We start from the raw sequence: 21,774 nt of genomic DNA on the forward strand, positions 1-21,774 counted from the left end.
CTCAAGACTGACTCTCTCTCTCTCTCTCTCTCTCTCTCTCTCTCTCTCTCTCTCTCTCTCTCTCTCTCTCTCTCTCTCTCTCTCATCCAAGGCGGCTTTTTCTCTCATGCTATTTTTGTATGTGCATGGCGGCCTTTGAGGTTTTTTTACTTTTTAGGCTTGTGGCCTTACGTAAGATGCTAAAATGGGTGAGACAATTTATGCAAGGGGATTGTGGTGCGAGAAAGGTGTCATGCTTGGCAGCACAGACAATGGGGATGTGTCAAGGTTGTCAGAGCTCTAGGCATAAGATTGTTGTGAGGCGATGGGGGTGTGAGGTACATGTGCGTGTTGTCCTAAGGCACATACAAGACTACTAAGGTTCATAAAAGTGGGGGCATGAATGAGCTACGTGGTAGCATTGGGGGACGACGCATTTAGGGGATGAACTTTGACAAGGTGCAAAGGTCTAATCATGCTTGAAGTCAAAGGTGATAATCAAGGACATGAGAGGGGTAGTAAGCAGCTATTGTAAACAAGGGTGTAGAGGTCGTGCCTTGGGAGATGCAAGCAACTCGCTCGAGGGTCTAAACCAGGGTGAAGGCACGAGTAATGCAACGATGCAAAGAGCTAAGGTGTCATTGTCATATCCAAATAGGGCGATAAACGATCCTGAGGCCTAGCCATTAAGAATATTAAGAAGTAATATTTTTTAAAAAAGAATCTTGAGTCGATGACAATGACAATGACAGGTAGTACTAGAGATGTTCAACATGATAATTGTGAGCTCTACCCCAAGTATAATCTATGCATCTAGCTATGAGCTATATAGATGGCAAAGATAGGCCTTATAGAAAAGGTTGGTAATTTGAACTATGTAGGAGATAGGAGCTATATAGATTAACTATACAACATATATTTCAGCTATATAGCTCCTAAAAGCTAAATAGCTAAGGTTCGAACCAAAGAGAGATGTACTATGTTTGAGAGCTATATTACACCTTTATGGTTCTAAGGATACCCTAGCTATAGGCTATACAATCATATATGGGCTACATACGATCAATGAGGTGGATATAGCTTATCTATATAGTATAGATGGTAGAGATAATCCTTGTTGTGAAAGTGAACTATTTTTGGCATATAGCGGATATGAGCCATATAGATCCTAAAACCTAGAAAAAATATCGATTTGCTCTTATGGAATATCTAAGCTATATAGCATAGAATGGCTAGATACTAGACATGAGCTACATAGTAAGAGGACCACAAAGAAAACATTTTACACATCTTATTAGTAGAAATAGGATAGAAGCTACCACATGTTGATCACTATCAAATCTAATAAAACCTATATATAGATTTCTTGGATGAATATTGAGAAATATTGCCACCTAATTAAAGAGGTCTTTCTTTGCCAAGGGCCTTTGTAATCTACAACCAATCGAAAACCATACTAAATTTGCTACATCTCAAGAAAAACTCATCCAAAATTTTTGGAATCTTCAAGTCTTCTATTAAAATACTATGTATATAATTGGAATTAGTATGCATAATTATAGTTAGCCATTCAAGGCCAATGAAAGAGAGGTTGAAGCAATCCAAGATGAAGGGGTCCTTACTTCCAAAGCCATCTCTTATCTAGCACGCAAGGCATAGGAGCAAGCAAAATTTTTGGGGAACCTTTTCATACTTGATGATAAGGAGAACTACCTCGAGTTCTATCCCAAAAGTTAACTATGAGAACAAAAATTATGTAGTGTTGTGTTTGGTGCAAAGATTTAGCTTCGAAACATACACACACACACACACACACACACACACACACACACACACAAAATGAGAGAGAGAGAGAGAGAGAGAGAGAGAGAGAATTAGCTTCTTTTGACGATCTGTGGAATGTACATTTCTGCTTGCCGAGAATTCCCAATATGAAGGCCCTTTTAAAAAAAACTTCTATGTTCTCTCTGTGAGGACTACCTAGTATTAGGTCCAACACTATGTTGCTTGGTGGGACACACCTCTTCAATGGTCTTAGTATTGGATGCACGATTGCTTTGGGTGGAATTGGGTATGCTATAATGTGATCGCATGAGGTGTGGACAAAGCAAAACTTGGGGCTTTATAAGCCCAAGCGGAGGCTTTTTTAGGTCCATCAAGAGTAGCCCACCCACGTGTGATACACATTTAGGGCCGATGCTTTATGTAAAAATTTTGAATTTGTTTAAAATTTTGCCATGTTCTTCTAAACATACCTTCTTGTGTACCTTGAACACGACAACCCATGGCTAACATGGCCTAAAATTTGTTTGATGTGGTTGGCCATGTTCTAGTATGTCATCTCCTCAAGCTTCTTAGTAACTATTCCTCAAGTTTCTTAGTAACTATGCAAAAATAAACAAAAATTAAAAGTAGAAGAGGAGTTACAATTTTGCCTAGTGTTACGTATAAAGAATATAATTCAGTAACAAAATATTTAGGGTTTTTCTTAGCTTTAATGTGGTTGGCCATGTTCTAGTATCTCATCCCCTCAAGCTTCTTAGTGACTACGCAAAAATAAAACAAAGCTAAAAGTAGAAGAGGAGTTAAAGTTCTGCTTAGCTTTACGTGAAGAGTATAACTCATCGTGTTGCAGTGGTTGGTATGCATGTCTTTTTAGATGATTTGAAATGTTATTCTCAAAACGTAGAAAAAGAAACACCAACACTACAAGAAGTATATACATAATTTGTGCAAATGTGTTTTTATAGCTTGCTTAAAATAGGAATACTTGAATTACTCTCTTAAATAGTGCAAAATATTATTGTTTAGGGTGTACGAATCTTCTACTGTGTGATTCAGTAGAGTTTATTTGTGATCCCTTTGCAAATCTTTAAGCAATGCTCAATATAAAGAAGAGATGCATAAATAATCTTGGAACAAACCCTAGGGAAAAACATGATCTCAATTGAGGATAAGACAAATATAATCAAAGGCGAGTCAAATTAAGACAAAACAAAAATGGCACATTTAACAAGGTCTTAGCCAAAACATGTTACCGCATATGAAGATTTATACCCGAACTACAACCTATTTAGTGAGGTAGAATTAGTACTAGAAGAGAGCTAGCCAAAATGACTAATGACATGCTTGATGAAATCACAATACCTAAGATAAAATAAATAGCAGTACTAGGTTATATGCACGATTGGAGCCTATGTGGCACCTAGTTATGTGATGTCCATGTGTTGCCTAGGTAGCTTGGCTAGTTGTACTCCACTCCAAACGTCTTTTGCACGGTGACCACAATACAAGTGGGAGACGTGTGTCATGCAATTAGCACATCTTTGCTACAAGTTGTAGATCCTTGATATCTCCTATATAAGGCGCATCTCTTGCACACATAATGATTTAGTGCACATTATGTTCATTTAAGCTTCATTGTCATCTGTCTTTTTTGAACGGTTCATTGGCATTTCATTTCCACTATAGCCCTAGCCATCTCTTTCCTTAATTACCCCAAGGGAAGCAAGAAGGTTCCTCAATGGTGCATTATCCCTTTTGTCTTTTGCCTCATGAACCATGTCCGCTAGCATTCCCATATCTCAATTATGCAAGAGTAGAGATGGGGTGCCACAAAACAAATCTCGCTTGCCATACTTTTGTTTAATGCATTGCATTTGCTTGGGCCTAGAGTGGACTCCAATCTTAGGACTTCTCACTTCTCATACCATTCAAATTAATGCTCATTTCAAAAAGTTTTGGAAATTTTAATTTCTTTACAAAAACCGTAGGCACCTGCTGCTGAGTTCTAATATGATTACTTGCCCAATGGCAGAAAAAATAAATAATTGATTAAAGCAACTCCAAAAACAACCTATTCACAAATTTGTAAAGAGGAAAGGGGTTGAGGGATCCGGAAAATTTGAATGGGTTTCCGACTGGATTGTCCCAAGATGTGGCCTGAAACATGGGAATAGACACAAAGCCGCAAGCTCACCAGGAGAGGAGGAGATACAGGAATATACGACTATCTGGGCTGTACTGTTTGTTGCTGGAAAGGACCAAGCCGTGACGGTGATGAAATACTTCCAGGAGGAGATGGCTCTGGCGACTCTGACACCTCATACTGCGTCGGTAGCAAATTGAGGAAGCTTCCTTTGACAGAATTGGTTGCACCTGGAGTTGAATCTGCACATTTCCAGCCGTACATCTTAAGTAGCAGTATAGACGAAGAATGGCACCCCGGGGGGGGGAGAGAGAGAGAGAGAGATGGCACATAATGTATAAACCCCGCGCGCACACAAGAAAACAAGCAGAAAACTCACTTACCAAAGAGCGCCTTGATCGAAGGTCGCTTTGGCTTCACTTTCTTTCGTAATTCAGCTGGTAAATACACAGATGAGTCAAAAACTGTTTGGAATTCATCAAAGGAAGTAACCTAAGAAAGTTGAGCGTTTTGCAAATTGTTACCAACTCCAGGGACTTGAGCATCCTGAAGGATCTCGAAGTTCTTGTACGTGTAGCCCACAAAATTCACATCCTTCGAAGACAGCATCTTCAGTGTGCAAGAAAAACAAAACAAAAGAATCATGTTAGCAGGACATTCGAGATGCCAGGTTGTTAATGTCCTATCTCAATAATTAGCTAGGTTAAAAGTCTGACTACACAAGAGAGTTCCTTACATTAATCAAAGTCTGTAACTTGACAACCTTAATCTACAAAACCTAAAAGCCTCTCAAAACGCATAACATGCCTGTAATTCATATCATCACTAGGGTAGAGGAGCCAGTTTAAGGAAAATCAAATCTTCCACAGTTCAATCTCCTATGATAGTCCATGATTTTGAATCAGAATTATGTCAAAAGATAGCTGATGTGAAAATCTTCACATACATAATGTCGACCTCATCACATATTCAAGTAATAAAAAAGATACGATGGATTTATTCAAACATTGTCTTTGTTTTGGGACCCGTCCTTTTATTGGCTCCTCTACTCTCCTGGAGAATGTTGTCCACCTTTCTGTCTTTCTCCACTGACCAGTAATTTCCTCCCAGCTAACTTCAAACTTCAGCTCTAAGTTGAGTTACCCACCCAATTACACCTTAAACCATTTCATCCACAAATTTGGATTTGATACCTTCGAAAGTCCATCACTCCATGTGACATCATGGCCTGCTTTGAGCTTTGAAACAAACAGTTCTTCTCGTACCAAAATACACTACAAATTATCAAGTTGGCCCTCTCATACCCTAGCAATTGCTAAATCCCTCTCAGCACAGAGACTGAAGCTGCTCACTTTTATCTTGGCTGATATGCTAGTGGTATATAGATAACAAACCAAGAATGTAAATATGCAGAACACCAGGATCTCCTGGTTCTTGGTGTCTAAACAAAGCAAATCGACCCAAAAAAGAAAGAAAGAAACATACTGTGAAAAACTTTTGCCTGATGTCAACAAGAATTTGAAAATGTAAAAGAGGTTCATCTACCTTGCGCCAGGGGCCAGCTTTGGAGGGTGTTTGCAGCTGAGTTGCCACCTATCAGATACACAGAATCTCACATCAAAATCCAATGCAGTTTTTTCTTGTAAAAAAAAGGAACACTTTTGGCAGTTTTCATCATATTGCACATGAAAACTTGCACTGAATAAGCAACTAAGGATGACCAAAAGAACAAGCAACTCGTCTTCTCAAGTTCATGGAAACTCATTGACAAGGTCCACTGCTCCATTTAGAAGTTAGAACCTACAGTGTCTGCAAACAGCATGCTTTTATACCTTTGTATTGATACAAGTGTGTGAGCAAGGCAAAGTACCTCTTCAAACTTCTCGAAATTTTGCGTATCCAGTTCATTTGTCACCTCAGGCTTAAAAGCAGCCTCTATTTCATAAAGTTTCTCCCAAGACACAGTTTTGAACCAAGGATGTGCCTGCACAAGGTAAAACCCCACAAGTTTCATCAAGACCTGCGTTCGATGCTTCTAGAACTCACAGTAAAATCAAGAGTGTAGGCTTTGAAACCTTAATTTCCTCTGCCCCTTTGGTACCCAATCTATGCTCAACATCACATAATAGCTTGCTTATTAAATCTTTGGCTTCTGATGAAAGCTTTACTTCGTCGGGAAACTTTAGATGACTCCGCCAATTCACAATCTGCATCAAACAAAAAACAGTAAAGCCTGGATTCTTTCTTTCCAAGGGGGAGGTGCAGCGTTCACCTTTCTACATGTCGCCATAGGCTCATCCGAATAAAAAGGTGGATAACCTATAAGCATTTCATACATTATTGCACCAAGTGACCACCTAAGAGAACAACAAAGCTGGCCTTAGGAATAATTAGTGCCACCTTGGTTCAGTTGAGCTCAATGTTTAAAGAAAAAATGTCAAACAAGAACATACCAGTCACATTCCATACCATAGCCTTTTTTAAGCAAAACCTCTGGAGCAATGTAGTCTGGAGTTCCAACCGTTGAAAAGGCCTACAATACCAGAGAAAAACAACCTAAATTAGATTTTAAAAAATAAACAAATATTGTAACAACAAAACCAGCCCAGCCTGGAAATGAGGGCATTTCAAGTGTAGAAACAGATTGTATGCCCCAGTTGTTGCAAAACAAATGGAAGGTTTCTTGTCTGCTCCAATGAGGTTAGCACTAATTGTGTAAGCAACAGTAGTTTGTGGTTTCATTGGTATGTTTGGTGTAAATAAAAGATTTTCTCAAAAATCATTTATAAAAAAACTTCAAAGGTAGAAATCCATTCAAGGTTTTCAATTAGGTAAAATAAAATATTAGACCACGTTAAACACTCTAAATCTCACTTATATTGTCATGTAAAATAGATGGAAACATTTGTTTGAAATAGAAAAGTGGGCTGACAAGACCGTTTTGGAACTAGAATACATTGCTGCATATAAACTGTGACTATTTTGACTATAGCTAATTTGCTATTAAAAATGATTTATAAGCACATCTAAATATTATAAATCATTTTTATAATATTTAGATGTGCACATGTGAATTTATGTAGTAGTTTGGATCCGATTGATTTTTAGCAGGTAAGATTGTGGTGCGGGTAGTAAACACGTAGCAGGATGCTATATACAGTGCAAGAGTACAAGCACACCAATGAAGAACGGCTTCTAAGGCCTCTGAAAGAACTGATTTTTAATTCTCGGAAAGATTAAGGGTTGATTTTTAAGTTCTCAATGTTGCTAAATGAACTATTTTCTTATTTTTTGAGTAGCTTCGGGATATTTAAATGTGGGCACTTGAACTCTTAAGTTAGGATCTGTAAATCTACAAGAACTAATAAAAGCCATCAGGAACGAATATCTCTAATGTGTCATATGTCACAAGACGGCACCACGTGCCAACGAAAAAGAACAAACTGAACAGACTTCAACACTAGTTTGGTACCAAAACGAGACACTTTTAAGTGTCCTTTTTTAACAGATTTAAATTAAATGCTACTTGCATTATACGGTTTGTTTAAGAAAACCCTCTTGTTATGCTTAAATATGTTAACTACAAGGTCTTTTAAAAATATAACCTTGCATTTTAGAATCTATCATAATCAAGAACTATACTCATCAAGTTGACCCTCGTAAGACTGCGATTGATGCTTTGAAGAAATCGCCTTTATAAGCTCAAGAAAAAATGAAGCGACCTTGTAGAAAATTTTAGGTGACTCTTTCGCAATTTTGTTATAGATAATTGGAAGTTTCATGTGCAAAAAAATTGATTTGGAGTATATAAAATAATGGAAAGTTCCATGTTTTGATATCGTCATTTCAAGCATATCATTGTAGAGTTTTAGAAAGTGATACATTGCTTGCCCTTTTCATTGAGCACTTAAGGTGGCAAGTAAAAGGGCTTTGGCATGCAACAATTTTAAATATTCAAAACTGCATAAGAGAAAACTTTCATATTTTCATTCTTGAGACATAAGCATTCAAAACCTCAAATAATATCAAACTTTCCATGTAGATCAACTAAATGTATCAAAGTACGTGGTACATACACAATTAGGATACTTAAAACCTTGGTTTCAATGTTATTATGGAGAACTCAAGATTTTCAAGAGTTTTTGCACGATAAAAAATTCAAGATAGAGTTTAAGCAACGAGATTTAATTGAGTTAGGGAGCCCAAAAAATACGTAGATTCTTAGTTTAAACATATATAGTCATTTGTAGTTGTCAAATTGCACTACAAGAGTACCAATTTTATGAGGGGACCTTTGGAAGACCAAAGTTATGCTCTTATTAAGCACGTGCTCAAGTATGAAATTATGTCTATAGCTTGCATGTGACTTGAAAACTTATCTTTGAAGTCCATTCCATTGTTTTGTAACACTAAGTGCTAGCACTTGGCTTTTATAAACATAAAAAAGGCCATCTCTACAAAAAGATATAATAATTTTATGAATTTTTTGGTAAAACAACTTGAAATTTTACTAAAATTTATGTCTTAGAACTTACCAGAGTTCTCTCCATACAGAATCCAAACATTGGCGCCCCTTTTGGTATTTCTTGATATTACTTGAACTCGGTACAATGCCGGTACTCGCGCTCTGAACTTCTCACCGAAGCATGCTAGAGACTGAGCCTCTGCACATATTTAAAAGGCCCTTGGCCTTGAAAAGGAGTTACATGAAAAGCATTCAAGTTCTAAAAGCACCTGGCCTTCCAAAAGCAGCCAGCACAAAACATGAAAATTCCTTACAGCTCCCACGTCAGCATTCAGCAGTGCAAATCACGGAATTCCATACAGGCTACCACGTGGCACTGTCAACGCAAATCGTGGGCATCCATAAAGTTGCCACATCATCATCTTTTATGCATTTGTATGTGTGTGGCGGATCCTGCTTAAATCTCTTTAGATTCCCTGGCCCCCATCGAATGGGGTCCCATAAGTTTGTAATCAATTGGACTTCGAGTCATGCCTTTATCTTATTACGACATAATTCTTGGTCAGCATTGGTTATTCCAGTACGATCCAACAATTAGCTTTTGAGGACATACTATTAATTTGTTCAAAGATGGACGTGAACTGATTTTACACGGGCTTTATCATAAGAAACGAGTGATTCAAGCCTCATGTGTACTAGTCAAACACATGATACAATGGATTATAAAGCGAATATGATCTCCGATTCAAATGCAGAAATTATTATTGATGAATTTTTAAATTTATTAACTTCTCCTGAATCAATTGATGGAGACAGATGATTTCAAGCAAGAAGTTTTCCAAGTAATACTTCATTACCAGACAAGATAAGGATATCGTTGTAGATTCCGAGTCTGAAGACGAATATGCTTTCTTCGATTCTTTGTTGGATGATAATATGCCAATTGCAAGTCATAAAGTGGCAATTTCTGAAGATGATTCTAAAGAATTTTGGGATTCATTATTGGAAGATGATTACAGTCTCAATCTAAAATCCTCTCCAGTGATTCACAAAGTTGAAGTTACCCCATCTGAAGAGTGCTTTAAGAAGATTTCCTCTTCACCAAATATTTCACATTTATTGAAAGATTTTAAACCAGAGGTCTTACATCACATGAAGGATTTTGAAGATCAATCTCTTGTTGCAGTCAATCTGATTGTGCCAGATTCCTCTAAAAAGTCTTCAAATAATGCAATGACATGAGATTAAGCAGTCAAAGCTAAAAGGTTTCGCAAGAAGCAAAAGTTCAAGACAAAGATTTCAGATAACTCACAGACTGAAGATTTTCGAAGATTCAATGCTTTTCCAGAATTCTATCAACATTAGAAGTTGTTCCTTTAACCGAAGCTCTCATTTTAAATGGGACGGAATGTCACGATTGTGACTATGTTACAGTATTACATCTACTCCTAGTTGGAGATACGCAAAGTGCCATGCCAAGGAGAACCCCTACGCTTGGAAGGTCACGACCCTTCGCTCAAGAGACATGTCTCTTCGCCAAAAGCCACACTCATTCGACGACTACTCACACCCCTTCGCTCTATGGTTGCGACTCTTCGTCCAATGGTTGCAGCTCTTCGTCAAAAGGATGCGTCCTTACGTCTAAAGTCGCGTCTCTTCACCATGAGATGTGTCTTTTTATTTGTGTCTCTTTGTCTCCTATATGAGGAGCCTATTGTACTCAGTTTTCAAGCATTCATTCAATCAATCAAACACACATTCAGTATCTTGAGTCTCAGTTTGATCTTAAGTATGAAGTTTTAAGTCTTCACTATGCACCACTAATCCTCACAAATGGCAAAGGTGAAGGATCCAAGATGGAGATAGGACCAGGATCTCTAGGAGTGCAATCGATTCTACTTTATCACCTCTTCTAACCTCTTAAGCCCTCACCCAGCCCAAAAAACCTACCTGCATCCCCCATTGTTGAGCCTTTACTTTTGGTAAACTGTTTTGTACCCATTCCTTGACATATTATTTAGGCTAGTACCTTCAAGTTCAAGAGAGAGGAAATTTATATGGTTCTTTTCTCACGTACCTTTTGAAACTAATAGCCTGCTTTTCATTAAATAATGCAAATTATTAACTCAAATCAGCCTCCTGTTCTAAGTCACCTCCAATTGTGAGCAACCGTGTGAAAAAAGCTATTACAACTTACCAGCATGCGCCTATTTCTCTGCCAATGCAGTAGCTGCTCTTGTTGTGTACGCTTTGGTTGTGGCAAACCTTTTTTCCCATCAACATGCAAGCTCTCACGAACCCTGTCTTCAAATCCTGGATCATTTTCCCGTAGCATAGGCAGCTTACTGCAATCCAAGGGCTTGCACAGCCCAAAGTCAGAAAGCTTCATATGTCCATGCTTGTCAAGAAGTAGATTATCTGGTTTGATGTCCCTGCATGAGTAAAATATTAGTCGCTGTGTCAGCATGCAAATAGAGGAAAGAGCCAGTTGATAAAAAAAGGTCAACTAGAGAAGTATCCTTTCAACAATTTAAGCTCGACATGATAGAGAGAGACCCCACCCCCACCCACCCCACAAAACCCAACCCGCAAGAAATAAAATAAAATTTAGGATGACCCTACCTGTGTATATAATTGTGTTTGTGGATGGATTCAATGGCAAGAATTGCCTGTCCAACATAAAACCGTGCTTCATCTTCAGTGAGAGTATCTTTACGCATCAACAAGGTCATCATGTCTCCTCCAGGAAGGTATTCCATAATAAGATACAAGTACTCCTCATCTTGAAAGGAGCAATAAAGCTTGACAATGCAGTTACTGTCCACCTCCGCCAAAAGATTCCTTTCTGCCTTGACATGTTCAACCTGCCAATTGATAACATCCACATTTCGCCAAAATCTTGATAAGGATTAAACAGTCACATTGTAATATTCCCCACAGTTGCATTGTAACTCATGTATGAAGTATTAGTAGAGCATAATTCTTAACCTTCCTGACTCTACGCTTCATATATAAATGGGGAGTTAATTTGCAAAACACCTTGTCAAGACTTTGATGAATATCAGCTCAGTGCTCAGTTATACCTGTCCTCTTCTTAGCATCTCAGACTTCTTAAGCTTCTTCATAGCATAAACATGACCTGTCCTCTTCTCCCTACATAATCTTACCTGCATTGAACCAAGAGATAGGTCAACAAAAGGAAGGAGATCTACTTATTTCAGAAGCTGTAGACACCTCAAGGTGTTAAAAACGGCCCCAGGAGAATTTTGGATCGAGAACATTTACGGTATAAATAAGCCCTTTATTGCAAACAGGAAAATTGCTTTCTTTGTTCCTTCACCGTTGATAATTCTCTGCAATAAAGAAATTAATGTGGAGTAGGCCTTGTTTGAACCTATCATAGAGTCAAGACTACAGGAGGGCTGTGACCATGAGGCTCAAGGATGGAACAGGCCTCACCTGACCTTGAAACGTTTTGCTCCTGACTCGAGGGCGGAGGCCCTGGAAAGTTGGAACATTTTAAATGAAAATTCATGTCCTAAGAGATGACTAGGGCTGGAAGGTAAGATCCATGACAAGTATGCCACAGAATGCAGAATCATAAAATACAAGGGCATCATCATGAGGATTTGTTGGAGTGAAAAAATCATACACAAGTATGACGCTGATAATTATTGATTATCGTCAGCCATGGAAGGCTGGCTCTGACAAAATATATGATGTGCCATAAGCCCACCAGCATGTGCCGAAGGCACATCTTCAAGTCCGCATCTAGGGCGTTACATCTCAGAAATACATGTATGATGAACTTACGTAGCCTTAAAAGGTCACCTCATAGCCCACAGCCAACAGAGAAGGGTGAGAACATCTTAGCTGTCCAATAATCATGATCACCCTCATAGCAATACGTCCTTGAGATACAACAAACTATCAAGGCCAAAGTGCATTATAGTTGATGTACAAAAGGCATGATCTGATGAAGTATGATACAATGTGGTGTATTTACCATAGTTACCCGGAACGCGGAACGGGAACGGCGACGAGATCCCCGCGGAACGGGGGAACGGCTAGGGGTTCGGAATGGGAACGGCGCGGAACGGGAGGTATAAAAAACACCCAAATAGTGCATTTTTTAGCTCCTTGTGTTCAAATACAAGGAGTATTAGAGCGCTTTGACTCTAATACTCACAAAAAACTCGTTTTGAAGACCATTCAACCTTGCTATGACTAGATGATGAGAGAGAGAGAGAGAGAGAGAGAGAGAGAGAGAGGGAGAGACTCGAGAGAGTGAGAGGGAGAGGTAGAGATTTGAGAGAGTGGGAGGGAGAGGAAGAGAGCTTGAAGGCTTGAAGCCTTGAGCCTTGAGAGAGTGAGTCTTGAGAGGAAGAGATCTTGAGAGTGTGAGAGGGAGAGAGCTTGAGCCTTGAGGATTAGCTTGTGGAGAGAAAGGGGGAGGGGGGTGCATTTTATGAGTCCTTGAGGCCTTGCACACTTCAAAAAGAAGCCCAAACATTTACTTCAATTTTTTTAATTTTTGCCAAATTTGTTTGTAGCCGTTGGCCGTTCCAGGGGCATTCCGGAATGTTTCTGGGGCGTTCTGGAACGGCCGTTCCGGTTTGCACTGGCCACCCAGAACGTCAGACGTTCCGGGACGTTTCGGAACGTTTGGGAAGGGAACTGCCCCCCGGAACGCCGGAACGGGGGCTAGGGGGCGTTCCCCGGTAACTCTGGTATTTACTGTCTTTGTAGCTTTAAAAAGTACTACACAGGAAATATGATGGGTTCTTTAAAATTCCTAAACAACTTTATGGAGCACGTTTATTTGCATCGTTTTGGGCATTCTATGGCGTTTGAAAATTTGTGCCACAAAGATTTTTGCCATGTGATAATCTTTGATAGTCTAAGGTCTTTCTTACAAGAACGAAATGGGCTTGCTTACTCAATCTGTCAATGATAGTCCAGATTGCACCTCGAGGGCATTTCGAGGGTACATTTTCATACTTTTTTTGAGTGTCATTTGGAGTTCAACTTTGCGCATCTTCTCTTCATCCGAGACTTTCATGAATGAAGTGACATTTAGAAGTATCTCCCAAAAATTGACTCATGCTCTTTCTGAGAGAGCCAGTCCTGCTCTTTCTTTACATCTATTTCAAAATTAGGTGGAAGGAGATAAGCGTATAAATGTTTTTTGAAATCTTTCTAATCTTTGGGTTTACTCCCATAAAGAATCGTCGTGAGCCACTAGTTGCAAGCAGTATCCTTAAGATACATACTAACATGGCACAATTTGGATCGTTCTAAGAAGTTGCCTTCTACAAAGGCTACTGCCAACTGGCGAATAAAAGCAAGAGCTTTATTGGCAATCCTTCTTCTGTTGTAATATTCCAATTTGACGTCCTTGTCTCCAGCTATGAAAGTCTTCTTCTTGTGGTGTCGAGACCGCTTCGTGGAAATAGTATTGGAATCTTTATGAACATGAATTTTGTGACGACTCTTTCTTTGTTCCAGGTTTTGTTCTCCTGCATCCGTTGGTTGATCAACGTGCTCCTCTCTATCTAGCTATGGATACTCTTCAGGGATTATGTTGTCCAAAATCTTCATGAAAAAAAAATTAGAAGAGAAGGTCGAATCTTCTTCATGTTGACGAGAGGTTCCCACTACAAGTCCCTCTGAGGCTATGTTGGAGCGCCAGTCTCAGGTATATCCTAAGTTTACTCTGGGGGCTTCTAAGGTGGCTCTTCCACCATCTTCGCTTTCCCTTTTTCAAGAGTCTGAAGTACCTTCTACGAATCTAGCTGAGCGAGAACAGCTTGTAATTCTGCCATCTCTTTCTTAAGGCGCTCAGGGTCTTCTTCTTGGCTTGCCCTGACGGGTATGTTCCTACCAAGAACCATTTCTCCTAGTAGAAAAGGAACAGAGAGGACCTTCCTCTGATACCAATGTCACACAAGCGGAAGCGTCGACTCACACTTCTTTATTAATAATTTAAATTTACCATGCACTTTAACAAAAGAAAAACTCAAGACGCTATATTGGGACCAGAACATGGGCTCGGACCCCGCTTGTGGAGATTTTTTATTTATAGATTGAATCGTTCTTACAAGCACATAAACCAAAAAAAGGAAAATCTTTTCTTTACCCTTGAATCGAAACATTGAACCACTAAATCTAGAAATAGAGTAATGCCTTTTTGATCTTCTGAGAAACCACTCTGATTTCTTCATATAAGCATGTGCATTTATTGTATTGTTCTAAGAGAACAAGGATTTTGTCTAATGCATATAATGCATGAAAAACTCGATTAATTGATTGCTGAAATTTAAATACCTATAGCCAGGAGTGGCTGTCTCAAACTCGATCTCTACTACTTTGACAAGAGTAAGTCACTCCTTGAGTCTATACTCTTCCCGAATGATGAAGAGAGGATCTCGGCCTTTGAAAGCTCATACTATGGGTGGATATGAGAAAAAGAGAGCTTTTGCACTTCTTCTGTGTCTGCACTTTCATGAGAGAGAGAGAGAGAGAGAGAGAGAGAGAGAGAGAGAGAGAGAGAGAGAGAGAGCTCATACAAGCTCTACCCTGAATTTTTTAAACAAAAACTCATGCTACCTTCTTATTTTAATGTTTATTAACTTTGTCCACCAACCTAGTCACTTATTTTAAAAGGTTTTTAAACCTTAAGCTTGAAAACGGGTATAAAAGGGTGAGTTTTTGGCCAATCAGTATCACGTTTGATTTTTATGTTTCCATGCCCTCCAGACTCGACTTGTCTGCTCCCGACGAAACGTATTTATATTGTGCCGGCCACTTTCATGCGCAGCCACGGTAAAAATATTAAATCAACAAAATTGGAGACACCATCTTATTCATGTGCTTATTCTAATGCGTTCTGTACAATATCCGGCCACTGCTCTATTTGTCGTACTATCCGAACATCGGTAAATTTCCCAGATTGGTACAAATAAATGCATAAATTAGTCTTGTGTGCAGAAAAATCATTTTCATTCATTTTTAGCCTAAGCTAAAAATATTAGCTACTGATGTCCAAACACTTCTCTCTGAAGAAGAAAATGGAAAGAGAATGGTTCCCCCTCTGAATCCAAAAAGCCAAATGCTTGCTCTCCTTGCAAGAAGGCACGGCAACATAACTCTATCTGGGAAAACCGGAACAATCCAGCAATGCCACACATCCTTCCATCAAGTTCTGCTCAATGAAGTGAGGTTGGGGTAATCAAGGGTAATTTGTAAAGGACAGGAAGTCTTAGATGAGGGTCCATGGCCTCCACATTTCCAAATCAGCCCCAAAATTGAGCAAAACCAGGAAAAACAGCAAGCTTCTTCTCTCTCAATCAAGTCCAAATCGGCACCAGATCAGGGCTTTGATACCATGTCAGAATAGGCAATGGAAGATGCATGAAGATGTCTTGCTGAGAGGGATTCTTGTTCTTGTTGAGAATTGGCATGTTGAGCACTTCTCCTGCTGCCTCATCTGCCAGAAAGCGCTAACTTTGGTTTGCTTATATATTATCTTAGCAAAATTGCCCTACCTATATCCCAACAAAAGTTACTTAATAAATAAGTGAAAAATGTCAAAAATAGGGAAAATAGGTTTAATGCACTGGAAATTCCCCTGATGGATTCTAATGGGAATGCTGATGATCATGCTATGTGCAACCGGAGGATATGCATCTACTCTAAGTGACTGGTCATGCACGGTCTGCGAACAAACTCACAAAAGTGCCAGATCGCTTCCTATTCTAGACTAGCTTGACAGAACTAAACCCTGATCATGTTGTAGCTTGTCCACGGACACCTAGGGTTGGATGTGTCACGTGATAGAGTCATTGGGTCTGTAGAACTAGTGAGCGACCAAACATCCTGAATCGTCTGACCCAACATCCTAAATCATCCGAGACATCAAAATCTTCTCCAAAACCGAGTCATGTTACCATCTTCCATAGCGTAGTGACTTACGTGCGTTTCAAGGTAGTTTGTTTGACTTTCGAGAATGTATCTCACAAGGAACTCTTTTTTAATGAGCTTTTGATCCTTAAAGAGCATTGTTACTATTTTCATTCCAAGGTGTCAAAAAAGTACAAAGCAATGAACCGTCAAGCTAGATAGTCTCTTAAAACGGTTTTAAAAGAAAAAGCCAAAATTATGACTCGCTTCTAATCTTTCCTTTGAAATAAAACCTTAAGAAGACTATGACTCGCTTCTAAATCTTATATCTTTCAAACTCTATTTATTGAAATCAGTATAGGGTACATCCTAGACTAAGTCACATTGACTAATCTTAAGTATTTCTTATTCTAATGAGAATATTATGTCGGTTCAAACTCCACTATACTCAAAGATAACAGCCTAATATACTCCATATGACTTTCTAAACAAGCTATTCTCCATCAATTTAGAAGTGACGGCAGCATTACTAGGGGCAAAAGGTAGAAAGGAGCTAATCAATATACCAAAGGAAGATGCATACAATAGACATGTTAGGTCTCATTCTCTAACAAAGCTCAATTTCAACAGCAATACTATGTGTGAATAATGCTAATATATCTGGCAAAAAAAGATGAACGCAGCACCTCCCCAAATGCTCCCCTTCCAATGATTGTCAAAAGATCAAAATCATCAACTCCCATTTTTCGCCTTTGTGTGCGCATGTACTCTGTCTCTTTCCTCTCGAAATCCTTGCGTAAGTTATTTTGTTCCTCTTCTGTAACATCAGCATCAGCAAGCTTCTGCTCCAATATGATCCGTCTGTACCCATCATGATAATGGTCAAAAAAGATCAGTGTAAAGGAAGATTTGGGTCAAACAATCTGTACCCATCAAAATCATGTTCAAAAAAGATCAATGTATAGGAATTGTTGTCTCAAAAAATTAATGTGCTGCACATTTGTAGACAGATTACTTATACTGAAGTCCAAATACAGTGCAATGAAGGAAGGAGATGATCAAAATTTCAGGGACTCGTAACTTATCTAACTTTATGAAACAGCAAAACTATGCCAGGCAAGATCAAATTTCCACAAGAAAAACCCATTGATACATTCTTGAAGAGTCCCCCTTAAATAAAAGATACTTGGCTATAACACTTTTGAGTCTGCTTCAGTCAATATGGAGACAGTAAGCTGGATGCCGCCACAGTAACAAAGACATGGCACGCTTTTAGAAAACAAAGCACATTTAAATTTAAGGAGATCATGCAACAAGCCAACAACCCGCATCACAGACAACAGAATGCATGATGCAACATGTCAACAAAGACACGTAGCATGGACATGACCAATAATAAAGGGAGACAAACTTATGGATTTCTTGCTCTGAAGCTCTGTTCAATTTCATATCTGCCAATTAGCAAATGCCTTAAACAAAATCACAGAAATTTTACCGTTCTCTCCGTTCCTGCAAAATTTTCATCTGAGACTTGTAATGGTTCTCAATAAACTGCTTGGCTGCTGCAACCTTTTGCCTAGTAATGGTGGATGGCAGCTCCTCAACAGTTTGTTTGCTTCCACTATCTGAGCCATGTGAGCTCTTCTTCTTTCCAAGCAAAGCCTTTGCCCTTTGCTGTAACCTCTTAAACCAGCTCTTTGTGTCTTCCATGTGCTAAATTTTCTGGAATCTCCACATGAGCTATTTTATGCAGACCCGTTTGTAACGACCTCTTTAGCTCGGTTCAAGCTGTTGAAGACCCCTTGTAAAGGTAGCTGTCTTATATTCCCTAATTTGCAAATCGCTCTTGTTCCTCAGCCTAACAAGGACAAAGGGGAGCTTTCCATTGAACCTGTAGAAGGCCCTTTCCTGCACGTTCCTCAGACTTTCATGTAGAGAAACTCCATGCTAAATTATCTCCAAGGCAATTACTGTGAGACAATACATTCTCAGATTCACATCGGCATGGCGGGAAAAGCCCAGAAATTCGGTAGAATTGCAGTGATCGAGGCTGAGTTGGAGCCATATGCATGAAGGCAAACATGGCAAGAAGGTTCAGAAGGCCACAACACAGGCCAATTCAAACGAATGCCTTCGGAAAGCCAGGTAACAAATCTTGGTGGAGTACAAGAAAAGACTTCGGCACAAAGGAAGCTCCCGGTGAGAAGAGCGAAAGTGGACAGCACGCAGACAATGGGTGCTACTAAACGATATACGGAGAGTTCTGTAACATAAAAGGGCTCAAAATCTCGAAGAACGTAGGGTTAAACGGAAGCTGCACATGTTGCAGAATAGCGTCTACAAGCGAAACAAAGCAAAATGTGAGGCATTGCAGGGACAAGAGGGAGCAAAAAGAGGGGAGAAGTTAGAACTGCATAAAGGGTACCTGAAAAGCAGTACGAAAACGAAGAGAAGCAGGCATGGGCGATGGCGAGGAAGAAGGAGAGCGGAGGTCAGCAGGAAACTGCAGAAGATATCAAAAGCCTGCCTCGTAGTAGTAGAAGTAGGTGACTCATCTCGGAGTCGGACTCCGGAGTCGTGTAGGCAAAAATATAATTGACAGCTTCATTAGTTACAGGTGTTTCTAAAGCAAGAATTTAACCTTTCCTTGCTTGCTGGCCGCGGGCCCGCCCCCCTCCTCCTCTCTCTCTCTCTCTCTCTCTCTCTCTCTCGTTTTTGTCATGATAGCACTCACTCTCCCTCTCTCTTTCGCACACACTGAATCCTGACACACACTTTTCCTTTCCCCACCTAGCGACAAAAAACCTTCCCGTTTACACTTTCAACCTACACCAAGGGACTGGGAGTGTGAATTATACTTGGATTAAGAGGGCTCCCCCATAGGCCTGCGTATGCTCAATCGTTTTTCTGACAACCTATTGTGTGGAGTTCACGAGGCATCCGTGCAATTTTTAAGGGGGGGTCCCTCCAGCTCACAATTGCCTCTTAACAAGAAGACAATGAAGAGTGTGTGTGAGTGGATGCATGCGTGCACGGTGCAGATGTAGTGTGAGAAGGAGAGAGAGAGAGAGAGAGAGAGTAGACCATTTTGTGGGTGGAGCAAGACTCAAGATGAGCTACTCCTTAAATGTATATATATACAATCAACAAGGTGGTCCGTGGACGGAAGCTTGGGCAGTCATGCAAGACACATATGCCTTTACTCCAACAATCTCCCATTTAAAGGCGAATGTGTCGACAAGTGGGTCCTACTAGCAAAACTACTAGTATGTACAAGAAAACAGGTGAGAGACTCTCTCAACTAACACCCGCTGGCTCGCTCAATCGATCTACATGTAGCTGTATCGGCTCTAGTGATAGGCGAGCGTGCGTATCCACGTTAGAGCTTGCATGTAAATCCCGCAGACAACCTCGTATGGTCTACAAAACTCCAATATGCATCATGCTAATGCCAGTCAGCGTATGACTAACAATCTTTGCTACAAGTGCTCCCACTACAGTTGCTAGGTCGGGCCTCAACACTGGTAGGTCGTACATGCTGACGAAATCTGTGCAAACCTGGCTGTACTCGCCTCCCCTGCACTATTTGCAATCACTGCATCATCAGGATTACCCATCGCGTATGGATGTGTCAGCGTCGACACTCGGATGGCTACGTTCCTCTCGCCCTTAGGCAAAATTGTGCATCCTAGCACCAACTCATCAGCCTCTAGCATGAGCATATCAAAGAACTCCGAGTCTGTCATCTCTAATCTCCGTTGTTGTCTTATACGTCTGAAACAACGGCGCCTAATATGCCCTATGTGACCACAATGCCAACATCGCATGTATCGGCAACTACGTCATCGTCTCTCTCAAGTCATCACCGGAGACTGTCACACATATCTGCAACCATAAGTGAATGTCAAGAAACTATGGCAAGAAAACCTGGGAGAAAACTGGCACAGTCTCCCCTGTAAACTAAGTACAGAACTCTAGCAAAAGCTCAACCATAGAGCCGCCAAACTGGCAACAAAGTGGGAGATAACTCGACGACTACACAATCATGAAACCCATGATCAAATGCGTCAAAATGGATGCTCACATATGCATAAAATCATCTCCACAATCTGCTATAACTGCAAGCATACAATCTGGGACAAACAACTCAACTGAGCGTAAAGTGCATAACCATATACGCAAGTAGTGACCAAACTAGCTCAAAACGCATTCCACAACAAAAACTGCCTGCAAAAATCTGCAAAAACCTATGAAACCTATGACTGTCTATCTGTAGCCACACAAGCATACGCAATCCTCACTCCTGCGAGAGTGGGTACAAGAACACTAAAATGTGTCCAAGCTGACAAAACCCGTCAAAGTGGGAGTCAAACTCAACCAGTAAACTATCATAGAGCATAACCGCATATACGCATGGAACATGGCAAGAATCTAGGAAAAATTTGACAGAATTTCCCTCGAAAACTGAGTGAAAACTCAAAACGTCTCACCAATATTACATAAAGTATACAAACACTCAATGTCTCAGTAAACAGATCCACAGCTATATATAATATGCCAAAACCCTGGCAAACAAGCTCACTCCTGATCGAGCGGCTCTTAGGACCTCTACCTGTCAAAAAACATTGCAAACCTGTGAACCAGCTACATGCGAGCTATAACTAGCTCAAGTTGTATCCGCACATGCATACAAAGCATGAGACTGCACAAAACCATGCTAAAAGCTACTCTCTGGAATGTCCCACACAATCATACATAGTTTGCACTGCAAGAAAGCACAAATTGTGAGCAAAACTGTCTGGAATCTAGTGCACTACCTCATCGATAAAAAAAAACACGTTGACTGGAAATCAAAATTCAAAGCACAATCAACCAGTTGCGCATGGTCAAAATCATCATCTGAGAGCCACGCTCGCAGGAAAAACTGCTCCAAAATGGTCCGTCGGAGCCACTATGTGTCAGTGTGTGCCACCGAAGCTGAGAAATGGGAGTACCATCGAAGCCAAAATGCTAAATTGAGATTGGGATTCTGGGGGATGTCCGTCGGAGAAAATCCACTCCGGAATGGGGCATGGGAGGGAAGTCACTGGCGAAGCTACACTAGAGAGGAGAGCCCAACTTCTCTTGCTCGCTCTCCCTATGTAGAAGCCGAGAAAAGAAGGTCGATGTTGCCTTCCGTCCGCCGGATGGAAGCGCTCATTAAGGTTGTAGATGCCGATGTTGAAAGCCTATTTTGATGTCGTCTACGAGAAAGCCAGGTCGAAGCTACGAAGACGCTGAGAGAATTGTCCGGGAGAAGTGCTCTGAACCGTGAAAAGAACCACCGAAATCGGGCAAAAAGCCGTTGAAACATGTAGGGCTGATACCAAGGAAAACCCGAGCTTACTCGCCTGAGTGAACCAGTGCTATCTGGATACGTGTGATGTCGAATCTTTGCCGGATGAGAGACGATACACTCTCTCTCCGCCCCTCACTCTATTCTGACGTCGCTGATGCGAGT

General features: G+C 40.3%; 1 protein-coding gene across 2 annotated transcripts; it reads right to left on the bottom strand.

Moving 5' to 3' along the window:
- Positions 1-3,790: 3,790 nt before the first annotated feature.
- On the bottom strand, positions 3,791-18,866 carry LOC147455993 (uncharacterized). 2 transcript variants are annotated; one of them, XM_086514586.1, is made up of 14 exons: positions 18,700-18,866; positions 17,770-18,611; positions 16,961-17,135; positions 11,456-11,539; positions 10,995-11,236; positions 10,570-10,804; positions 6,361-6,440; positions 6,180-6,264; positions 5,983-6,114; positions 5,778-5,891; positions 5,453-5,500; positions 4,432-4,516; positions 4,291-4,344; positions 3,791-4,149 (listed from the first exon to the last, which is right to left on the bottom strand). In XM_086514586.1, the coding sequence occupies exons 2-14, from the start codon at positions 17,982-17,984 to the stop codon at positions 3,989-3,991; spliced, it is 1,710 nt and encodes a 569-aa protein (XP_086370712.1). In that variant the 5' UTR covers positions 17,985-18,611; positions 18,700-18,866; the 3' UTR covers positions 3,791-3,988. The 2 variants fall into 2 exon arrangements, with proteins under 2 accessions (XP_086370712.1, XP_086370711.1); XM_086514585.1 differs by having other exon boundaries at positions 17,770-18,866.
- Between the last annotated feature and the right edge of the window lie 2,908 nt (positions 18,867-21,774).

Source organism: Adiantum capillus-veneris, chromosome 6 (assembly GCF_014529385.1).
Source record: "Adiantum capillus-veneris isolate H3 chromosome 6, ASM1452938v2, whole genome shotgun sequence".
Taxonomy (NCBI): Eukaryota; Viridiplantae; Streptophyta; class Polypodiopsida; order Polypodiales; family Pteridaceae; genus Adiantum; species Adiantum capillus-veneris.

Coding starts and splice junctions, on each gene's coding strand:
- LOC147455993 (XM_086514586.1), bottom strand. CDS start 17,984: ATGGAAGACACAAAGAGCTGGTTTAAGAGGTTACAGCAAAGGGCAAAG. Junction 10,805..10,994: donor AAACACAATTATATACACAG/GTAGGGTCATCC, acceptor TTACTCATGCAG/GGACATCAAACCAGATAATC. Junction 4,150..4,290: donor TTCGATCAAGGCGCTCTTTG/GTAAGTGAGTTT, acceptor GGAAATGTGCAG/ATTCAACTCCAGGTGCAACC.